The sequence below is a fragment of the Mytilus californianus genome, unplaced genomic scaffold (genome assembly GCF_021869535.1).
Source record: "Mytilus californianus isolate M0D057914Y unplaced genomic scaffold, xbMytCali1.0.p SCAF_1, whole genome shotgun sequence".
NCBI classification, from domain to species: Eukaryota; Metazoa; Mollusca; class Bivalvia; order Mytilida; family Mytilidae; genus Mytilus; species Mytilus californianus.
In genome coordinates, this window is record NW_026262581.1 from 115,054,458 (window position 1) to 115,077,787 (window position 23,330).

General features: G+C 31.5%; 1 protein-coding gene across 1 annotated transcript; it reads left to right on the top strand.

Annotated features, from left to right (window-relative positions):
• Positions 1–2: 2 nt before the first annotated feature.
• Positions 3–22,226, top strand: LOC127731237 (cyclin-dependent kinase 7-like). Its single transcript, XM_052240238.1, has 11 exons — positions 3–94; positions 9,662–9,721; positions 10,110–10,211; positions 10,551–10,619; positions 12,348–12,458; positions 14,279–14,397; positions 17,082–17,181; positions 19,280–19,366; positions 20,005–20,154; positions 20,797–20,920; positions 21,251–22,226. Exons 1-11 carry the CDS (start codon positions 35–37, stop codon positions 21,277–21,279), a joined length of 1,011 nt encoding a protein of 336 aa, XP_052096198.1. The 5' UTR covers positions 3–34; the 3' UTR covers positions 21,280–22,226.
• Positions 22,227–23,330: the final 1,104 nt, after the last annotated feature.

Below are 23,330 nucleotides of genomic sequence, written 5' to 3' on the forward strand. Positions count from 1 at the left end.
AAAACTGCAAGATTTTGGTCATTTCCTGTAAAATATGGGCATTGATGAAAAATTGAAAAGATATGAAAAAATTGACTTTCTTGGAGAAGGACAGGTAATTGATGACAAAACAAATAATATCTGACGCGTAAATCAGGGGTTTGTATACTATCTCAAAACAGACTTAGTTTTTTTTCAATAACAAACAGGAAAAAGATTTTTTTTAAATCAATGTTCTCATGGTTCGTGCTTTTCCTGAAACTAATTATTTTTGTTCTCAAGAAATAAGAGTCTAACAATTTATTTAAAAAAAAAACATGACCCCTCCTAACTGTGTAATTATCGCTTTTCCATCAACTAATTTATCAAAATAGTCAACAGCATGAATATCATGATCCCAGTTTCCTGCATCTCATATATATGTGATCAGCAAGAGGATCATTCTGATTGTTAAAAGAAGAGTTTGAATTTACAGTGAGCCTGTTTAGAATAATGTTTTGATCAGGATTTTCATTTTGATCTAAGCATAAGGAACCATAAATAGGATTGTTGAGTTGATAATCCAAAGGTTTTGCTATTTTCTAGGATGCTATTTAAAATTTGAGGGGAGAACACTGCTCAGCAGTATAAATGTATTCCTGATCATCTTCTGTTTGTGGGTTTCTACATCAATTTCATGTACTAATTCAGAGTCAGTTTTATGTCATTTTTGCATTTTGTTTTATTAGCTTACTTTTCAAGTTTTTATACGACGGCAAAATAAAATTCAGAATGGAAATGGGGAATATGTCAAAAATTTGCTTTCAAGTAATGCAATCATGTCGCTGTTGTTGTCCGAAGACACATTTGGTTTCTGGACAATAACTTTAGTTAAAGTAAATGTATGAAATTGTACCAGAAGTTTCATTTTCAATACATAAAAGGAAGGTTAGAATTGATTTTGGGGGTTATCATATCTAACCAACAGTTTAGGAGTCAGTGGTCAAAAACAACATTTTTGGGTTGTTTTTTCCATAATTTTTGGGTTTTTTCTCCAAAAATTTACCATTTTTACATTGATTATTTCTCATTTATATATAAATGCAACAAATACTGATATGGCAGGAGATACACACGAAACAGGGTGTGTAAATTATTTTATCCTTAATTTGTGCATTTTTCCTTTGAGGTGTACTTCTTGATAATGTCAACGTCAGTATCAATGAACTGGTCATGATAAAGAAAATATATTGGGTCAGTTCGCAATTGACATGCGTGAGTGCACCGCAAAAGAATCTTCTTTCCCTTTAATTCAAAAAATTGCACATGATTTTTTTCGCAGAACCGCACGAGTTATTTCATGAATGAAACACTTATCATCGTTTGAAACTTTCAGTAATTAAAAGTTAGTTTAGCCTTTTTGAACGATTCACTGATTGTGTGAAAATTTGAACAGAAAATGTACGGTAAACCTGATAAGAATTATTGATAGCTTTCCTTACTATTCACAAGGACATATAACTAACATATCGTCCATGCTATTCCGATCTGAGTTTTTATTCATACATAGTCGAGCATGGCTGGTGCTGTTCCAAGTTGTCTTCTTTCTCTGCATGTTTCTTGAGAAGTATTTGTTTGACCTGGTCAGTCACTATAAAGTGTTACAATTCATATTTAGACGCAACACATAATTAGTGACCAAAAAGGTACCGCTTTCACATGTATGACATGAGAGAATCTAGAAAAAAAAATTAAATGTACACATAATTTTTCAACATTTTTATGGGACTATCATATAAAATTAAAGGAGATATGTAGTTGGAGACTGCTGCTGAATAGAAATGTTCGGGCTCACCTGATACCTGTTTTCAAATTAGTCCATATTAAAGTTTGAAGGGACCAAAATTAAAATATGTTTGATTTCAACTGACATAAAATTTTTGGTGTTTTTATATGCTAAATCTACATCTGCGGTTGTATTAGGCTGTGCTTGGTGAAGCATTTTTCGTAGATTTACTTTTTCCCGGGAATGCTTCATCTGTTGATATATGCATGTGATCAGAAATTTTTCAACAAATTAAATACACTTGAGCATGAAAACTCTGATTTGAAGATGTCATTACAACAGGTTAAACACACAACAGAATTGGACAAGTTTCAGTTACAGTCAAAACTTGATCAGCAAACATCTCAGTCTGAGCTTCAAAAGGTGAACCATAACAAATCACAGAAGCAATTTGAGTTTGAAATTAATAAATTAGAAACTACAATACATGAGAAAGATGATAAACTTAAAACTTTAGTAAGCTCATGCAATGAACTGAAATCTAGATTAGAAGAAAAAGATGATGAGCTATACAGTCTCAAACAACATGCATGTAGAGATGATGGTGCAGCGCATTTTCAGGATGTTCCATCAAGAACTAGACGATCTACACAAAGCAACTTGCGTCAAAATAATGCAGACAAACCACATGTTATATTAATTGGAACGTCAAATATTGAAAGAATTGATGTATCTAAATTGTCATCAAAGTTTACAATGGAGAAGCGAATTGCTTACACTTTACCTGATACCGAGAAAAGTTTGCGAGAAATTGAGCATGCACCTGATATAATTGCGTTTCACTCCTTAACAAATGAGCTACGTGAAAAAAGTGCAGAAATTTGTGTTAACAAAATGAAGGAAATTATATCTTTAACATGTGATTTATATCCATCTTCAAAAGTTATCTTATCTACACCAACACCTAGAGCTGACAACGAAAGCTTCAATATGAAAGGTCAGTTGATAAGTGCTTTATTGAAGCAGGAATACTTTGATACCGAAAAAGTTTATCTGTGTGATCACAGTAACCTAGCTAATAAAGGCAGAGCAATCCCTAGATTTCTTAGTGAGGATGATAAATATCACCTTTCAGATCAAGGTGTAAACGTGTTTGCAGCAAATATTCGGGATATAGTTGATGAAGCACTAGATCTACCAAAACGTAGACCTTTTTATAACAGCAATGTTAACCTGAATAACGGATCAAGAGGCGGATATCGTGGACGTGGTGGATATCGTGGGCGTGGTGGATATCGTGGTCGCGGTTATAACACTTATAACAATTATCAAAGTCGGGGTCGTGGATATGGGCAGCCTTAATATGCTGATACATTTGTATTTAGATTTTCTTAGTAAAGAAGATAAAGTTGCCAGTTATAATTAAGTTTTGTTTGATATATTGTAAACAATTGTAGCTAGATTTTGTTTTGCTTTCTGTTTTATCTAAACTTAAATTGTCATTTATATAGGACAATAAAAAGATAATTTCATTTTTGCCTTTCCTTAGTTAGAGGAGTTTGTTATTTTATAAGAGGGAAAAGAGTTTTATTATTTTACAAGGATTTCATATTCATATTACCTGCCCAAAAGCTGACTGTCAAAGTTAATAAAAGATTATTGTACAATTAACCAGTGGTGAGAGGGAATTTTAAAAGATTACTATTAAAAAAGCAATTATGACCAGTCAAAAGAGAAATAATTTTTTTCACAACATAACATTTTGTGTTTGGAACATAGGTGGGCTTATTTCAAAGCATCATGATAAAATAACAGATCCCCTTTTTCTTCAAGAGATAAGAAAATATGATGTTATACTATTAACTGAGACCCATGTAGGTTATAACACTACAGTCAATATTGAGGGTTTTAACTATTACCCTATTTGTAGACCACAATCAGCTAACTCTAGATACTATGGGGGCTTAGGTATTTTGATCAAATATGAAGTTCGCAAGGGCATCAAGATTTTGATAAATACATGTAAAGATTATCAATGGTTACAGTTTGATAAACATTATTTTAATCTAAGTACAGATATATTCCTATGTTTGGCATATATTATACCAGCTACTTCATTTTATGTTGATCAATCAGAAGATGACACACTAGAAAACATAGAAAAAGATATCATAAATTTTAGCCATCAAGGTAGTATTATATTGTGTGGGGACTTAAATGCAAGGACAGGGTCAGAGCCAGATTTTATAATAAATGATGTTAATGATACACATATACCAATGTATGATAATTATAGTTGTGATATTATTCAAGAAAAGAGATTAAGTTATGATATGAAAGTAGATTCAAGAGGTAAACAACTTCTGGACTTATGTATTGCGTCCAAATTACGTATTTTAAATGGAAGAATGTGGGGCGATTCTTATGGTAAATACACTTGTATAAAAGCAGTAGGTAGTAGTGTGGTTGACTATGTTATCATGTCGGAAGACTTGATTGAAGATACTTTATTTTTTCATGTTGCTGATTTTTTATCAACTCTGTCAGACTGTCACTGTAAACTGACATTTGGCCTGTTAGCTAGTTACTCGCATAAAGCTAAGGAGCAAGACAATACTATTTTATTTCCAGGAAAATATATATGGTCAGAAACCTCTACACAAAAACTTCAAGATACTTTATGCCAGCCAATTATTAGAAATAGTATCAAAAATTTTTTAGACACAAAATTTAATCTTTCAGAGGACTATATTGAAAAGGCAGCTAATGAATGTTTTGATATAATAGATAATGCTGCCAGTAAATGTTTAATATTCCGTAAAACCAAGAAAAAAGTTGCACGTAAATACAAAAACAAAAAATGGTTTGACAAAGACCTGGTACAAAAACGTAAAAGCCTTATTTCTAAAGGTGAGCTGTTATCAAAATTCCCCTGGGACCCAATTATAAAAGGGTCTTACTATAAATGTTATAGGGAGTATAATAAGCTACGTAAATATAAACAAAGGAAATTTAAACAAAACATTCTTGACAGTCTGGATAATCTAAGGGATAATAATCCAAAGAGTTATTGGAATCTCATCAAAGAATTAAAAGAAGACAATTTGGATGGTCCAGAACATTCTATTCAAACTAACGTCTGGTTTTCATATTTTCAATCTTTAAATCTCAACTCTGACAAATTTAAAGACAGATTAGAGGAAATTAACAAGAAAGTAAAAAATTTAGAAAATAATCCAACTTTTTGTGAACTGGATTACAAAATAACCCTAAAAGAAATTTTGGATGCTATAAATAAACTAAAGAATAATAAAGCTGCAGGACTAGATGGTATCCCAAACGAGATATTAAAATCAGGGGGTAGTATATTTGCACCTGTTTTGCAGAAACTTTTTAACTTGATATTCTGCTCTGGAACATACCCTCGCAAATGGTCATTGTCTTATATATGTCCAATTTTTAAAGCAGGGAGTCCTAGTAAACCTGAAAATTACAGAGGCATAGCAATTAATTCATGCATTGGAAAATTATTTAACAGTATTCTTAATAAAAGACTTGACATTCATCTTGATAAAAATAATATAATTCATCCATGTCAGGTTGGTTTCTCAAAAAAGAGCAGAACATCTGACCATATGTTTGTTTTAAAAACCATATTAGATAAATATACTAACAGAAAAGGGGGGAAAATTTATGCTTGCTTTGTGGACTTTAAAAAGGCTTTTGATAGGGTCATACACTGTGGTATTAGATACAAATTATTGGAAAATAACATATCTGGAAAATTTTATACTATTTTAAAAGACATGTACAGAAAAAATGAAATGTCGGTGAAAGTGGGTAATGTACTAACGCCATCTTTCAGCTCGCTAGTTGGGGTTAGGCAAGGGGATGTTCTAAGCCCAAATTTATTTAAGCTTTTCATTAACGATCTGCCTCCAAGATTTGAGTCGAGTCCAGATGCTGTTTATATCAATGGGCGTAGAATTGATTGTCTTATGTACGCCGATGACATTATTATATTATCAAACACTAAACAGGGTCTGCAAACCCGACTTGATAACCTGCAAACTTATTGTATTGATTGGTGTCTAGATGTTAACTTGTCCAAAACAAAAGTTTTAATTTTTAACAAGCCTGGAAAATTTTTGAAGGAATCTCTTTGTTTAGATAATGAGGCTATAGAATGTGTTAACAGATATAAATATTTAGGGATAGTCTTTACTTCCAGTGGTCTTTTTCAGCAGGGGAAAGAAGAGCTATTCAAAAAGTCCTTAAAGGCAAAATTTAAACTACAAAAATCCATGTCAGCTTGTAATCCAAGTATTGATACTGCAATCCATTTATATGATCACACAATAAAACCAATTTTATTATATTGTAGTGAAATCTGGGGTACCTTTAAGATTAACTCTGCTGCTTGCAAGAAAAAAAGTGATTATCTATTTGAATTAATTTACATAAATGATTATTTGGAAAAATCACATTTCAGGTATCTAAAATATATTCTTGGTGTAAATAAAAAAGCCTCAAATTTGGCAGTGTTATCAGAGGTTGCAAGATTTCCTCTTTATTTTTCTGTCATTATATCTATGGTAAAATATGTACACAGGCTTAACAAATTGGACGATGGGTTACTTTATGATGCTTATGTTTGTAATAAAATTTTAGATGCAGGAAACATTAATTGTTGGTATTCATCTATGAGATATGTCCTTCAATCACTTGATATACAAAATTTGAATACAAAGCTCAATAGATTAATTAAATTTGTAAAATGTAAACTTTGTAACAGTTTTAAAACATTTTGGGGGGTCAAAAGATCTGATACCTTATCACAAGGTAATAGTAAATTAGAAAATTATTTCAACCTCAAGACTGACTTCGTAAAGGAGGCTTATTTATCAATTAAAGATTTTAATATAAGAAGAGCTATATGTAAATTGAGAATAAGTGCACATGATCTTAAAATTGAGAAAGATAGGTATAGTAAAAAATACATAGAGAGAAGTCAGCGTCTATGTCATCACTGCCTATCACATGGATCAAATTCTATTGAAGATGAGACCCATTTCACAGTAAGTTGTCCTTTATATAACGAACAGAGAAAATTATTATGGGATAAAGTAAACAGTTTTTGTAATAATTTTAAAGAATTACCCAAGGATAAAAAATATTTCTGGCTGTTCACAAATGAGCATTTACCAACTCTTATGTGCCTAGGCAATTATATAATTAAGTGTTTAGAAATAAGATCCAGGTGGATACAAAATATATAAAATTATTATGCAATTATTGTTAATGTTATGTAAGACACATGATGTGTTAGGCTCTGATCCTGTCCAATATATGATAGTATTATATTAGGATATAGTTTTTCTTTTTTCCAATCATATTGTGCTTAATATTGTTGTAAATGATGCCCTTTATGGGTTCTTGATTAGATTAATAAAATTCTTATCTTATCTTATCTTATCTTATTCTCATTGTGAACGATTTGTGTATATTTAAAAATATTAACCGATGTTGAAAGACATGTATAATGTCAAATCATAACAATACAAATTGTTTAGTCTCAAAGAAAACTTGTAAGATTTCCGCAGTTATTTTTGTTGAATAGGTGCAAATTGGGTACTCTGTGCAATTTTGGAACTGTGACGTTATAGCCATCAGTGTTTATTGCTTTAATAGGTCGAAATGTGCACCTGATAAAAGTATTCAGTAGAGGGAAAATGTTTTGAACAGGTTTAAACTGACGCATAAAATATACAGGCGACTGCTGGAGGCAATTATTTTTATTGCATCCAAATAATGTGACGGCAGCTTGAATTTCAAAGGATGTAGCCCACATACTTCCAAGTAACATGCTCTATACCTATACCTGATCTATAGATCAAAAGTCATGGTATTGTCATGGATTATCAAAACTCCATCTTCCCATAAAATCCTATTTTGGACAATATGGTTGCATACAATACAATGTATAAATGTATCACTCAGACTCAAGTCTCCTTTTACAGATGTTTTATGATTAAACTTAGAGAGTGAAAAAAAAACAGTCTCCATCTCCTGGGACTGTTTAAGGTAGATATGTGTCATGATTATTGACAAGATTTGTTGAGAGTTTGTCAAAGGAAGTACAGTCTACAGATAGTGAATTTGAATATATTTTTTTTGTTTAAAACTTTTGTTAAGTTTTGAATTTCACCTGCATTTGTCTGTGAGCTACAGGAATAACCGTGATCACATTCAACAGTATAACCAACTTCATTATCACTGTAACTTATGGGAAATTCTGTAGCAGATAAATAATAGTAGTCATGGTCAACCAGAGGCAGAGCAGCGGATTTTACTACCTCCGGCTACGTTTCTCCCGAAATGTATTGCTTGCAGAGGGTTTTTCTGTGTTCCCATGGCTGGACGGAACTTTTACACTACAAATGCTATCATAAATTATGATATTGTAACTTTTAAATGAAGTGCCTGTGGTTATTTAGGAAATTTGTCACTGATAATGGAAAGATGAAGCAGACGATGAAACATGGTGTAAGATGTTGTTGTCCAAACTTCGGTTATTTCCGTGGTACAATAAAATTTAAATAAACTACACAAGTTACTAAAATTTCTAAATTCTTGTTTTTGTAAACAAATAAAAATTCATGTCGTAATGAACATCCAATTTATTCCGTTTTGTCCCGTTTTTCAAGATCGCGATTAAACGAGAATCTGGCAGCCATTAAAAATATAAGGGTTAAACTAATGTCCTGACGGATATTCCAATGCTAATTTCGTTTTCATTATTTGAAGAATTGACTTTATATTTGGAGCCAAGCAAGAATACAATATTTATTTAATAAATATAAGGGAAAAAAAGAAAAGAAATATTTTTAAGAGTTAGATAACTTGACTTGATCAACTTCGAAAAAATAAAAAAAAAATTGTACGAGATTTAACGAGAGTGACGAAACTTTTGAGATTGATCATGTAGAGAGAGTTATCGTTCTTTATTCCAATTCGATGCTTCTACCATAAGTGCCAGCTAAAGCTGGCATATAAAAGTAAGGAGATGTGGTATGATTGCCAAAGAGACAATTATCCATCAAAGTTAAAATGAAGTGGATATATCTATTACATTTGTAAAACATAACAATATTGCAACACACTTTACATGTAATAGTAGAGAACTATTATATGTAAGGCTCCTAAATCTTTTTTGTGTGTACAAGAAACAAAATATGGATTGAAACAATGTTTAATTTGACATGATGTGTTGAATTAGTATTATTACAGTTGAATGCTGAATTAGTATTATTACAGTTGAATGCTGAATTTCACATTGTCATTATAGATTGAAAACTAAAGTTGGACATTCATTGTTTACATTTGCAGAGTTGGAATATTTAAAAAAAATTTGCAGAACTTTTTTTAATTGAAAAATTAATATTTTTGATCGCTTTAAACTTTTTTATATTTTACCATAAGACAGACAAAAAGAGTGGTGACATTTGAAGTTAACATTGTCAATAACTTACAAACAATTTCAAACATGTATCAAAGGGTTGTGTCTATCCAGTAATGGTAATGGATGAAGCTTCCTTGGCTACCAATTAGACAATAAAAAATACAAACTAGCATACTTTTTTTTCCATTTTAGAGTGTTGACTTTTAATATTTATCATATTAAGTTTTTTTTTGTAGGTTAACTGGTTTACTTTTAATTTTTCATATTTGATTTTAGAGGGACAGTATTATGTAAAATTGGAATAGAAACTATATATCAAATATTTCTAATGCTATTTGCTAAATCCACAAAAATAAACTACTCCAGAGTTATTCAAAGTCTTCAAAATGTGTTTATTATTCTGTGGATTTTTTTCAGGAAACTGCCTATCTTTAATTTTACTTTTTTTTCTTCAGTTTGCTACAGTATATAAGGCTAAAGACTTGGAGACAGGAAATATTGTTGCTGTGAAAAAGGTCAGTTGTACATGTACATGTGTCATTTAATATTAAAGAACATATGAATGTTTTTTTTGTATTTTCATAAAAGATGATATAAAATAATCAAATTGACATAAATATGATAGTTGACTACAGTCGAGCATCTGCCCTTCCCTTTGTTTTTGAGGAGGCCTTGGTCTCTTTTTTATGGAATAATAATGTAAGAGAAATCTATGTGTATTATTAATAGCAGGCAACTTAAAAATAAAGAAATAAATAAAATAACTTACTAGTAATAATTCCTATCATTTGAATCAACCTCTTCATTTTAATGATCTATAGGAAAATTTTCATTTGGATGTGTTGAACATTGACTCTATTTTTTAATTCCTTAAAGATAAAACAGTGTAATAATACATTTCAGATAAAAGTTGGTACCAGAGAGGAAGCTGCAGATGGTATAAACAGGACAGCATTGAGAGAAATAAAACTTTTACAAGAACTTAAACATCACCATATTATAGGTGTAAGAAATGGGATTTTTATACATTCAACTTCAATGATTTTCATTTTCTGTTAACATATCATCCTGAATATGCATGAAACATCTACTACTGGACATTAAACAAACAACAATCAATCAACTTCTTCTTAGCTTTATGTTTTTTGTTACAACATAAGAACTAAAGGAGATTTAAGGTGTATGTAAATGAGACAGTAACCCAACAACAAAATGAAACCAGAAAAGACACATAAACCCTTTCATAACAGGGATTAACAATGAAATATTAAATTTTTGATTTTTTTTCATATAATTTTTTTTTGTCTTGATGCTATGTATTATTTTATTATGTATTCATTTCAGTTACAAGATGTATTTGGACACAGATCAAATGTCAGTTTAGTATTTGATTTCATGGATACTGATTTAGAGGTGAATTTAGTTTTGTTTTGTCTGTGCTCACTTCTTTGTTAACTATTTATACAAAATAGTAACAGCTTTTATAAAAAAATATTGACCAAGAAGGCAAATGATTTTAGTTACAAAGTCTTAAGTTAGATTTAGATCCCAATACAATATTTTTGTCTTTTCTATCGCACTGCTTTAGTACCCCATTACAATTATTGGTAAATGAATAACACCAATAATGTTCTCTTACACTACATGTATGCACAATTGTAAATTTATTATTTTTTGTTTGCTTATATGTATTGCTGTTAAAATCCCCTATGTTGTCCCATGGTAGCTTGCTTGCCTAGTGTGAGAGGGTCAAATCATAGAGTTGAAAATTGATATTTGTGCTTCTCTGCTAAGCACACAGCATTTAGGAGTAAGAGCAAAAACAGGCTGGTTTTGAGTAAGAATATTGTCTCCGGTTAGTGTGTAATGTCTTCCATTCATGTTTTGCTTTTCGTCATCTTGATATTTTGATTATATGAGCTTTCTACAGTAAACAAAATGATTTACCATACATGTCTAAGATGATCTCATAGTATCAACATGGTTCAAATATCCTTTGTAGAATTTAACCTGATTGAACTAACACAATAAAGAAATGTTTTACTCTATTTGATCATTTATTTCAAATATTAGGGAGAGTGGTTTTGTTTTGATTGGCTGAAATTTGATAAATGCTTTTTTGTACTATTTTTGTCCTGACCCAGATATTTGTTTCACAGAAAGTTGCAAACCTTCTTGAGGTTGTGCACCTTCCATCATGATAAAATTGAGAATGGAAATGGGGGAATGTGTCAAAGAGACAACAACCCAACCAAAGAGCAGAAAACAGCCCAAGGCCACCAATCGATCTTCAACACAGCTAGAAAATCCCACACCCGAAAGTGGGCTTCAGCTGCCCCCTAAACAATACTGTATACTTGTTCAGGGAAAATGGACGTCACACTAAACTCCAAAACATATAAATGAACCAAAATTAAAAAAAAAATATACAAGACTAACAAAGGCCAGAGGTTCTTGACTTGGGTCCGGTGCAGAAATGCAGTGGGGTTAAACATGTTTTGTGAGATCTCAACCCTCCCTTATACCTCTAGCCAATGTGGAATAAACAAACACACAGTAATACAAACTGTAAAACTCGGTTCAAAAGAAGTCTGAGTCCGATGTTAGAATAGGTAACAAAAGAAATTAAGCAAAATGACACTGATTAACATAAATTAACAAAGGACTACTAGCAGTTACTGACATGCCAGCTCCAGACCTCAATTAAAAATTTAAAGATTTTGACTGTTCTCATACTAATATGACTTCCTGTACACAGTTTTCTCATTTTCGTATGGATGAAACTTGTAATATGGTGAACATGGAGTGTACATGTTTTATCTTCAGCTTAGATTAAAATATGAATATGATCAATGAACCCATATTTAAATACTCTTCAAACTACCAACAGTACACTTTTGTTTTATGGAAAAAAAAGCATCATGCTGTTGATCAGCTGCTTTTGATATTGTTGACCATTAAAAAGTAACATCAGGTAATTGTTATTCATAAGTCACGCCTTGGAGGATACAGAATGGTCTCCGTCTGTCTGAAACACATCTATACTCAAGAGACTGACAAAAGCTTTTATACTTGGTAGGATGATTTGTCAACATATTCTCTTGACTGTTTGCTATATTCATTTTACATATTGAATTTCAGATAATAATTAAAGACAATACAATCGTACTGACACCTGGTCACATAAAATCCTACATATTGCAGACATTAAAAGGTTTAGAATACCTTCATCATCACTGGATTCTACACAGAGTAAGATATCACTATACTTTTAAACTTAAACAAGAAGGAAGGTTAAAATGCTTATTCTTATGATAAAGATAGTTAATAAGAAAAATTACCAATTTTATATATATTAAATGAAATTCAGTTGAAATTTAGTTTATTGCATTCATTAAATTAGGTGCAGTAGGTCCCTTTTGGCCCCAAGTATTAAGTCCATTATTTGAAGATAAACAAATGTTTATATTTTCTCTAAATGGTTTGATTTTCTGAAAGAGAGGTATACATGTTTTACCTGTAGAATTAGTCTGAGGAAAAACTAAAAAACATCCCATGATTTGTGAATTTACCGTTTTTTCTTTAAAGATGTGAATCTTTTATGTTTGAAAAAAATATAATGCCATAAAAATTGAAGACATCCAAACTTTGACTTACAAATAAAACAATAAAATATTTTGACTGTTTGGTTCTACTGGTAAAATATCCCTCATTTTCCCAACCTAGCGTAGCACCCCATTTATTTATACATCTAAGGTTGTTCCAACTATCCATTTTGCATCTTTGCATTTATGATGAGAATAAATCCATGTTTTTCATTGTACTTATAAAAATGTTTATATTTAGTTTGAATTCACCAACTTTTTTAGCTCACCTGGCCCGAAGATCCAAGTGAGCTTTTCTCATCACTTGGCGTCCTGCATCCATCGTCGTCCGTCGTCGTTAACTTTTACAAAAATCTTCTCCTCTGAAACGACTGGGTCAAATTTAACCAAACTTGGCCGCAATCATCATTGGGGTATCTAGTTTAAAAATGTGTCCTATGACCCCGCCTGCCAACCAAGATGGCCAACATGGCTAAAAATAGAGAACATATAGGGGTAAAATGCAAGTTTTGTCTATTATTTTGAAGACCGTTATAAATAGAGAAAATCTGACAAGGGCAAAAATATTCAGAATGTTGAGCTCTTCCGATTGTTCATATATATGTCAAAACTCACAAATGACTTCTTATAGGAGTTATTGCCTTTTATCTTGAAAACTATAATAGATAGAAACTTTAAATTGCAAAAATGACCAGCAAAACAAGTTCTACAAATAAGTCTGCATTGTCGAAATCGTCAGTCGACTCCTTATTAGAGTTATTGCCTTTTGATGACGGTTTTTACCAATTTTTTGCATTTTTGCCTTATATATTATATAATAGATAGATAGAAACTTAAATAAGCAAAAATGATCAGGAAGACAAGATCAGCAATTAAAACGAATGGAGGAAATCGTCCAACGACTCCTTATTGGAGTTATTGCTCTTTAATGATGATTTTTACCATTTTTTTTTAGTTTTGCCTTATATGATAAAAATTATAAAAGATAAATAGTCACTTTAAATCACAAAAATGATCAGCAAGGCAAGATCTACTAACAAGTCAAATTTTGTCGATATAGTTAGTAGCTATATGGACTGTCACTCTTTATAGAAGTGATTGCCCTTAAATGAGGATTTTTTTTACCCTCTTTTGTGTTTTGAGCAAAAACTAAGAAGATAGATCTAGAATCAAACAGATTTTTGTCTTGAATTCTATTCTTGTCTACAATGTTGGAGAGTGTCCTTTGTTGAATATGCACATAGACGAAGGTGAGCGACACAGGCTCTTTTGAACCTCTAGTTATTTTTTATTTGATTTGGTGGGAGAAAAATGCAAATAACATGACAATTCAAATTTTATTTTTTGGAGGGGGTACAGATAGTAGAATTATCCTTGCATAGGTTGTAGATATTTCAAATGCTTTGACACATTTAAGTGAAAATGGACAAATCAAGTTAAATAAAACAGTCTGTTATCTGTTTTCAGGACTTGAAACCCAATAATTTATTAATCAATGATCAGGGCTTACTGAAATTGGGAGATTTTGGTTTGGCCAAATTTTTTGGATCACCATCAAGAGTATATACCAATCAAGTGGTTACTAGGTAAGTTTAAAGGTAAAGCTACCAGTAGTTTTACCAATTCCAAGTGTGTATAGTAACTAGATAAGTTTGATAGTTTAGCTGTAAGTAAATTTTACTAAATCGTAGTGGGTGTATACTGAGTCATTGAATCATGGTGTAGTCATTATGATCAATAAATAGAGATGATCAGAATTTACATCAATGAAATAATGCCAAAAATACAGCTAAAGAGAATGATGTAAATGAACTATAGACCAATGTACTGCATTCCTTTGATAACAGATATTATACATAACAATTTATTCTATAAAAATCACGATATCATAATTAAAGACAAATATAGAATTAGATGATTTCCAATGAGACAACTAGTCAGCAGAGAACAAAAGACCAGGATGTAAACAGTTTGTTTTCTTGTGTTATTTTTATGCCCCCGCCGAGGCGGAGGGGGCATTAAGTTTTACCCTCGTACGTCCGTCCATACGTCCCGAAATTGGTTTCCTTTCTCTAACTTGAGTTTGCCTCAACCAAATGTTATGAAACTTATACACAATGCTTATTACCACAAAACACAGATCAAGTTTGAATTTTGGTGGCGTCACTTTAACCGATCTAGAGTTATGCCCTTTATAAAAGGAAATATTGCAAAATTTTTAGTTTCCGTTCTCTAACTTAAGTTTGCCTCAACCAAATGTTATGAAACTTATACACAATGCTTATTACCACAAAACACAGATCAAGTTTGAATTTTGGTGGTGTCACTTTAACCAATCTAGAGTTATGCCCCTTTATAAAAGGAAAAATTGCAAAATTTTTATTTTCTTCTAAATATCAAGTTTATATAATATATTTTTTAAATTGGAGTTATCTTCCTTTGACCATGATTATAGTTGAATCAACTACAATCAATGCTTTATACAATGCAATGTTTAATTTTGACTTCCACTGATCAAGTTGAATTTGGGTAGTGTCACTTTAACCATTATTGAGTTATGCCCCTTTATAAATAGAAAGATTGCAAAATTTTTTAGTTTCCATTCTGTAACTGAAGTTTTCCCCAGCCAAACATTATGAAACCTATACACAATATTCATTACCACAAAACTCAGTAAGGATCAAGTACAATTTTTTTGTTTCAGTTCTCTAACTTGGGTTTGCCTCAACCAAATGTTATGAAACTTATACACAATGCTTATTACTACATAATACAGATTAAGTACGAAATTAGGTGGCAACACTTTTACCATTCTAGAGTTATGTCCCTTTATAAACATAAAAATTGCTGAATTTTTTAGTTTGTCTCAACCAAATGTAAAACTTATACACAACCGTTCTAGAGTTATGTGTGTTTACAAATAGAAAAATTGCTGAATTTTTAGTTTCTGTTCTCTACTTAAGTTAGCCTCAACCAAATGTTATGAGACTTACACACAATGCTTATTACCACAAAACTCAGATCAAGTTCAAATTTGGGTAGCGTCACTTTTACCGTTCTTCAGTTATGTCCCTTTATAACTATATGATATGCAAGCGGGGGCATCATCTGTGTCCACATGTGGACACTATCCACATTTATGTAGAAAACATTTTTATGCCCCTGCCTCAACCAAATGTTATCAAACTTATACACAATGCTTATTACCACAAAACACAGATCAAGTTTGAATTTTGGTGGCGTCATTTTAACTGTTTCAGAGTTATGCCCCTTTATAAATGGAAAAATTGCAATATTTTTTATTTCCGTTCTCTAACTTAAATTTGCCTCAACCAAATGTTATGAAACTTATACACAATGCTTATTACCACAATACACAGATCAAGTTTGAATTTTGGTGGCGTCACTTTCACTGTTCTAAAGTTATGCCCCTTTACAATTTTTTTTCTAAAAATATCAATGATGTCATTGTTCAAGTAATTTTTAAAATTGGAATTATCTTCCTTTGTCCATTATTACAGTTGAATCAACTACAATCAATGCTTTATACAATGCAATGTTTAATTTTGCCTTTTGCTGATAAAACACAGATCAAGTTGAATTTGGGTAGTGTCACTTTAACCATTATTGATTTATGCCCCTTTATAAATTGAAAAATTGCAAAATTTTTAGTTTTCGTTCTGTAACTCAAGTTTGCCCCAACCAAACATGAAACCTATACACAATACTTATTACCAAAAAACTAAGATCAAGTACAAATTTGGGTACTTTCACTTTTATTGTTCTTGAGTTATGTCCCTTTATAATGTTGTATGCAAGCGGGGCATCATCTGTGTCCATGTGGACACAATCTCATTTATTTTTATGTATACTAGTATACAGGACAATGTTATCAAACTCGATTGGTTTTCACTTGCAGCTCAAGCTAACATAGAATTGTTTATTTCATATTTGAGTCATTCCAAATAGGGTATAATTGTACACAAATTTAATTAGTTAAGAATAAACAAACATCAGCAGCTCTTTTCACAAAGTATCTTGAGTAAAAATTCTCTTTAAGTAATGAACATTTCAGTATAACTTATGATCAATTTTAATTCTTACATTTTTTGTGAAAATAGTTGCAGAAACATTTTACTCTTGTTCTTCTGTACAACTGAATTTGACACATTTTAACATTTGTTGTACAAGAGTTATGACCTGGCACATTTTGCCAAAGTTTAAGTTGTTGAATAAACATCAATGATACTTAACATATTTTTATGTCTAGATGGTATAGATGTCCAGAACTGTTGTTTGGAGCAAGGCAATATGGGACTGGTGTAGACATGTGGGCAGTTGGGTGTATACTGGCAGAGCTTTTACTCAGGGTTTGTTAATTCTGAATATAGATACATTGGCTGTAGGATGTTGACTGGCAGACATTTTACTAAGGGTTCCTAATTCTTAATATTGAGTAATTGGCATTAGGATGTTTTCTGGATGAACTTTTATTTAAATTTAGATTTGCATCATAGACACATTGTGCTGTATTTTTATGCCCCCGCCATAGTGGAGGGGGCATTAAGTTTTACCCTTGTCCATATGTATGTACGTCCATACGTCCAAAGTTGGTTTCCGTTCTCTAACTTTAGTTTGCCTCAACCAAATGTTATGAAACTTATACACAATGCTTATTACCACAAAATACAGATAAATTTTGAATTTTGGTGGTGTCACTTTAACTGTTCTAGAGTTATGCCCCTTCACAATGGGAAAATTGCTGAATTTTTCGGTTCCGTTCTCTTTCTTAAGTTAGCCTCAACGAAATGTTATGAAACTTATACACAATGCTTATTACTACAAAATACAGATCAAGTTTGAATTTATGTGGTGTCAATTTTACTGCTCTAGAGTTATGCCCCTTTACAAATGGGAAAATTGCTGAATTTTTCGTTTCCGTTCTCTAACTTAAGTTAGTCTCAACCAAATGTTATGAAACTTATATATACACAATACTTATTACCACAAAACTCAGACCAAGTACAAATTTGGGTTGAGTGACTTTTACCGTTCTTCAGTTATGCCCCTTTATAACTTTATATGATATGCAAGCGGGGGCATCATCTGTGTCCCATGGACACATTCCCCATTTATTTGGAGAACTTTTACTTTATGTATTCCCAATAAGATATAAGTTATCTCTCAATACACACATTTGACAACCCTCAAAGCAAAAGAAAAGCAATTTTATTGCTGTTTTTAATCTGTCTCACAGTGAGGCTTTCAGTGCAGAGAAATAGCTCACACCTTACTGCAAAAACACAGATACTGAGTAGTATATAAATTCCAGAATGTAAAAAAAATGTGAAAAATACTCTTATAGTTTGCCCAATAATCTCATAGTAATACATATATACACACATAATAAAAATATTTAGACGACCATGGAGCACATCAAGATAATGATAATTGTATAGAGTTACGGTATTTATTGATTGTAACCAACAGTATGTATAATAAAAAATGCATTTTATCAAAAAGCATCATACAGTAATATATTTTCAAAGAAAACCTCTCACCACAACAATGATCTATTTCAATAGCCCTATCATGGTTTAGAGAGAAGGGTAGGAGGGGTGTCATCCTGAATTTCTGAAAAAATAAAAGCTGAATCTTGAATTCCCGAAAAAATAAAGCACTCTTTCGCGGATCCTGAAAAATTAGTCATTTATTCTCGATTCCTGATAAGTGTAAATGATGAATTCCCGTAAAAATAAAGGCCCAATCCTGATTCAGAAGATAAGATGAAAATATTTTTGACAAATGATTTAAGATTTAACAGAGGATAATTGAAGAATACACCTGAATAAAGATCAAGAATAACAAGGACTTTAGAGCATAAGAAACTGTGAACAAGATAAATGTTGACTTAAAGAATTGAATGATATTAAATCTATACCTTTATAATGGGGGATAACTCCAAACTTAGTGGATGAAAAGGAGGAGATAACTCCCAAACTAGCTGGAAGAAAATAAGGAATGAGAAATAACTTCAAAACTAAGTGGATCAAAAGATAACTCATAGATATTTAAATAGTACAGTGTTTATTGACAGAATTCTTTTGAGATTTTTACATTCATGTACAGTGAAACCTATTCGGAAGTAGGATGTATATATATATACCGGTAGACCTTTTAATTAGAGCTCAGTTTGTAAATTTATATTTATTAAGTGTTCATAAAACTGTGAGAACTTGCAGATGATGAGTTGTAGGCTGTATGGTGTAAACATTTAGTCAGAATTTGCAAATACCTTACGCATACCAAGATCTGCAACATACATGACAAATTATACAAAAAATGAGACCATACACCATCAGTAACATATACTTAGTATATGGGATATATCATTCAAGATAAATCATCTTTAACTTAATAAAAATCCTTAAACTGTGATAAATATTTAGGATAACCTGATTTTTGCAGGTACCATTTCTACCAGGAGATTCAGATTTAGACCAGTTAAGTAGAATATTCCAGATGCTAGGTACACCATCTGATGAGACATGGGCAGTAAGTGTAGAGTTAACATTTTTTTAAACGTATACATTTATACAGGGTTTCCAATTTTTTTTAGCTAGCCAGACATTTTTTTCAATCCCCTTTTTAATACCTTTATATTTTATGGCTAAAGGCAATCAGGTTAATCATAAGGGGAATCAAGGACATTTACTGACATGAAAACGATTACTTCCTAATTTTTGATAGGGATTCCGTGAACTAACGTGTTCTAATACCGGATGTTGACTTGACAGCAATATAGCTCAGAGCAAAGACAGGCACATGAAGAATGTATATGAAGTTTAAGATATTCCCAGGCTGTGGTCCATATTTCATATCATAGAGTATGAAAGATTCACTTAACTATATGTATATGGAGTTTAAAATATTCTCTGGATACGATATTAGATGTTATGTTACAGAGAATGAAAGATTTACCACACTATGTGTAGTTTAAGATATTTCCTAGGGTATGATCCATGTTTTATATTACAGAGTATGAAAGATTTACCACACTATGTGTAGTTTAAGATATTTCCTAGGGTATGAACTGTATGATCCATGTTTTATATTACAGAGTATGAAAGATTTACCACACTATGTGTAGTTTAAGATATTTCCTAGGGTATGATCCATGTTTTATATTACAGAGTATGAAAGATTTACCAGACTATGTAAAGTTTAAGGTATTCCCTGGATATGATCTAAAAGATGTGTTTATAGCTGCTACCGAAGATTTATTGTGTTTAATGAAAAAATTACTGGCCATGGATCCACTACAGAGATGTTCAGCTACAGAGGTATATATAACATTGTTGTAGATTAATGATGTTGCTGTTGATAACATAGAAACCTCATTTAAGAGGTCACATCTCTTTAAAGGTAACTTTTGGAATTCCCAATGAGCAACTGCTTGATACAGGTTTGACTCTTAAGTTGAAACATAAGTAATGGAAAAGAATCTATGAGAATTTGTTTATTAATGACACAAAAACTCCACATGCAGCTGACAAAAAGAAAGGAAAATCAGCTTTATTGCTTCATCTTAAATTCACAGTGGACCTTTCAACTTACAGATTTGTTGATATCAACATGTGTTGACAGTTTTTGATTCAGACTTGACCAGTTATTCCTTATTATAGGTTAATGATTCTCTGTTTGCATTTTCTCACAGAAAAATAGAGATTATTTAGATTCTAAAGTAAATTTAACATATTTTATAAAGGTCAACATGTTAAAATACAGATAATTTTAAAAAAAAAGGCAATACTGGACAATTATTTAGATTTTGTTGCAAAGATCAGCTTATTTTCAGATGAACAATTCTTCCTATAAAAGCACCAGTGAGACCTATATCTATGTCTATAGTTTACTTCTGTAAACTGACACCATCAATAAAAAAAAAAAATAAATAAGCTACACAGATATTCATTATTTTTCAGTCACTGAAAATGGACTACTTTAGTAACAAACCTCCACCAACACCAGGTCATTTATTACCTAAAGCAGGAAAACCACCAGAGACAAAACCAAACTTAAAACGCAAATTCCAGGGACAAGATTCAGGTTATGATAGTTTATTTTTTAAATTTGTTTGTTTCCAAACCTATTGTAAATATACAGTTTCATAAAAGGCTTTGCCAGGTTCATATTTATGGATCATTGATAATGTTAGGGGAAATTTGTCTAATTCAGTTTCTAAACTGTCATCAATAATGTTGTTGGAATATTTTTAAACTAGATTGTATAGTTCATTTATCTGTCTTCAGAAACACATTATACACATTATAGAAAAAAGTTGTACTTTGAGAAATTTGTCGAATATCATTCAATAATTAACTACAAAAACATAATAACAGCACTTTTATTTAACTTATTCATAATTTCATATTACAGTTGGTTTGGTAAAGCGACTTCAATTCTGAGAAAGGCATAAAGCAGGTTGGATTGGATCTTAAATCATACAAATATCTAGGATTACGCCTGGACCCATATAAGCAGAAAGAAAGTAGTACATGAACAAGGAGCCAGTCTTTCAGTTCAAAGACGAGTTTACTGTAATAAAATAAAACAATTTCCTAAGAAGCTGTTAAACTAAATTAATTGGTGCATTATTGTTGGTTGTTAATAAATGTATACTCTTTTGTAAACCTTTTTTTATTTTGGATGTAACGCGTCTTCTGATTGGCTGACGTTGTTTTGTTTATCAGCTCATAGACATAATTTTGTCATGTGACCGTGACGTCATCAACGTTTTTTCATGGTTTACTCCGGTTTAAAATGGAATTCAGAATTAAATTATAAGAAATGACTCTAATATTTTTTTCTGTCTATTCGAAATAACATAAAAAATGTGGTGCACACTTTAAAATAACCCGCTACGCGGGTTAATCAGTGTGCACCACATTTTTGATGTTATTTCTTCATAGACAGAAAAAATATTACAGTCATTCCTTAAATATTTATTTTAATTAGCATTTCATTGAAGATGAGATTTGGTTGTTATTTTCTAGTGGTGGCAATGTAACAAGTTTGAAAAGATTCTTATTTTTTATCTTCCTAGCTTCTTATCAATAATTGCTCAATTATATAGAGTTAATTTCTCAGAAAGGTCTATTAACTTTTGTTGACCTAACTTCCATCTATATTGTTTTCTGGAGAAGGTCAAAATTTCAAAAAAATTGTGGTCCCAACCAACATAGTTTCTTTTCAGGTGCCAGAAATTACCCATTGTATTTTAGGACAAAATTACAATATAATTTGACAGTGCCTGTAAAATTTATTCATTGCTTATCTAGAAATAGGGCGATTTACACTTGACATAGTAAAGGCACATAACTATTGTGGAAGAATAAAATTGTTGCCCTCGAAATGATTTTTGTTGTTCTTTTTGTGTCATTTGAGTGCTATATATCCTTTCCTCTACTTTTATTGGCTCACCTAGGACTGGTTGTCCATCATTGTCTGTCTGGTAAACCTTTAAATTTGTATAATTTCACAACACAAATGTTTTACAAAGAAAGTGTATGAACTGTTCAGCATATTCTATTATCAGTTGAAGGAAAAACAGCATCTTGGTCAAAAGTGAAAGACAAACTATAGATCAAAAAACATTACATCGAAAAATAATGAACTGAATGAATATAAACTCTGCTCAATCTGGGAAATGATCCAGAAGGGTAAGCAGTTCCTCTTCTCCATGTTGTTTATGACATGTTATCTGCTTACCTTTCCAGAGCACTTGAGAACACCCCCCGTTTTTGGTGGGGTTTGTGTTGCTCAGTGTTTAATTTTCTATGTTGTGTTTTGTGTACTGTTGTTTGTCCTTTCATCGTTTCTTGTTTTTTACCATGGCATTGTCAGTTTGAACATTTCTTTGGTATCTTTTACCTTGGCATTGTCAGTTTGAACATTTCTTTGGTATCTTTTACCTTGGCATTGTCAGTTTGAACATTTCTTTGGTATCTTTTACCTTGGCATTGTCAGTTTGAACATTTCTTTTGTATCTTTTGCCTTGGCATTGTCAGTTTGAACATTTCTTTTGTATCTTTTGCCTTGGCATTGTCAGATTGAACATTTCTTTGGTATCTTTTACCTTGGCATTGTCAGTTTGAACATTTCTTTGGTATCTTTTGCCTTGGCATTGTCAGTTTGAACATTTCTTTGGTATCTTTTGCCTTGGCATTGTCAGTTTGAACATTTCTTTTGTATCTTTTACCTTGGCATTGTCAGTTTGAACATTTCTTTGGTATCGTTTGCCTTGGCATTGTCAGTTTGAACATTTCTTTGGTATCTTTTGCCTTGGCATTGTCAGTTTGAACATTTCTTTTGTATCTTTTACCTTGGCATTGTCAGTTTGAACATTTCTTTGGTATCTTTTGCCATGGCATTGTCAGTTTGAACATTTCTTTGGTATCTTTTGCCTTGGCATTGTCAGTTTGAACATTTCTTTTGTATCTTTTGCCATGGCATTGTC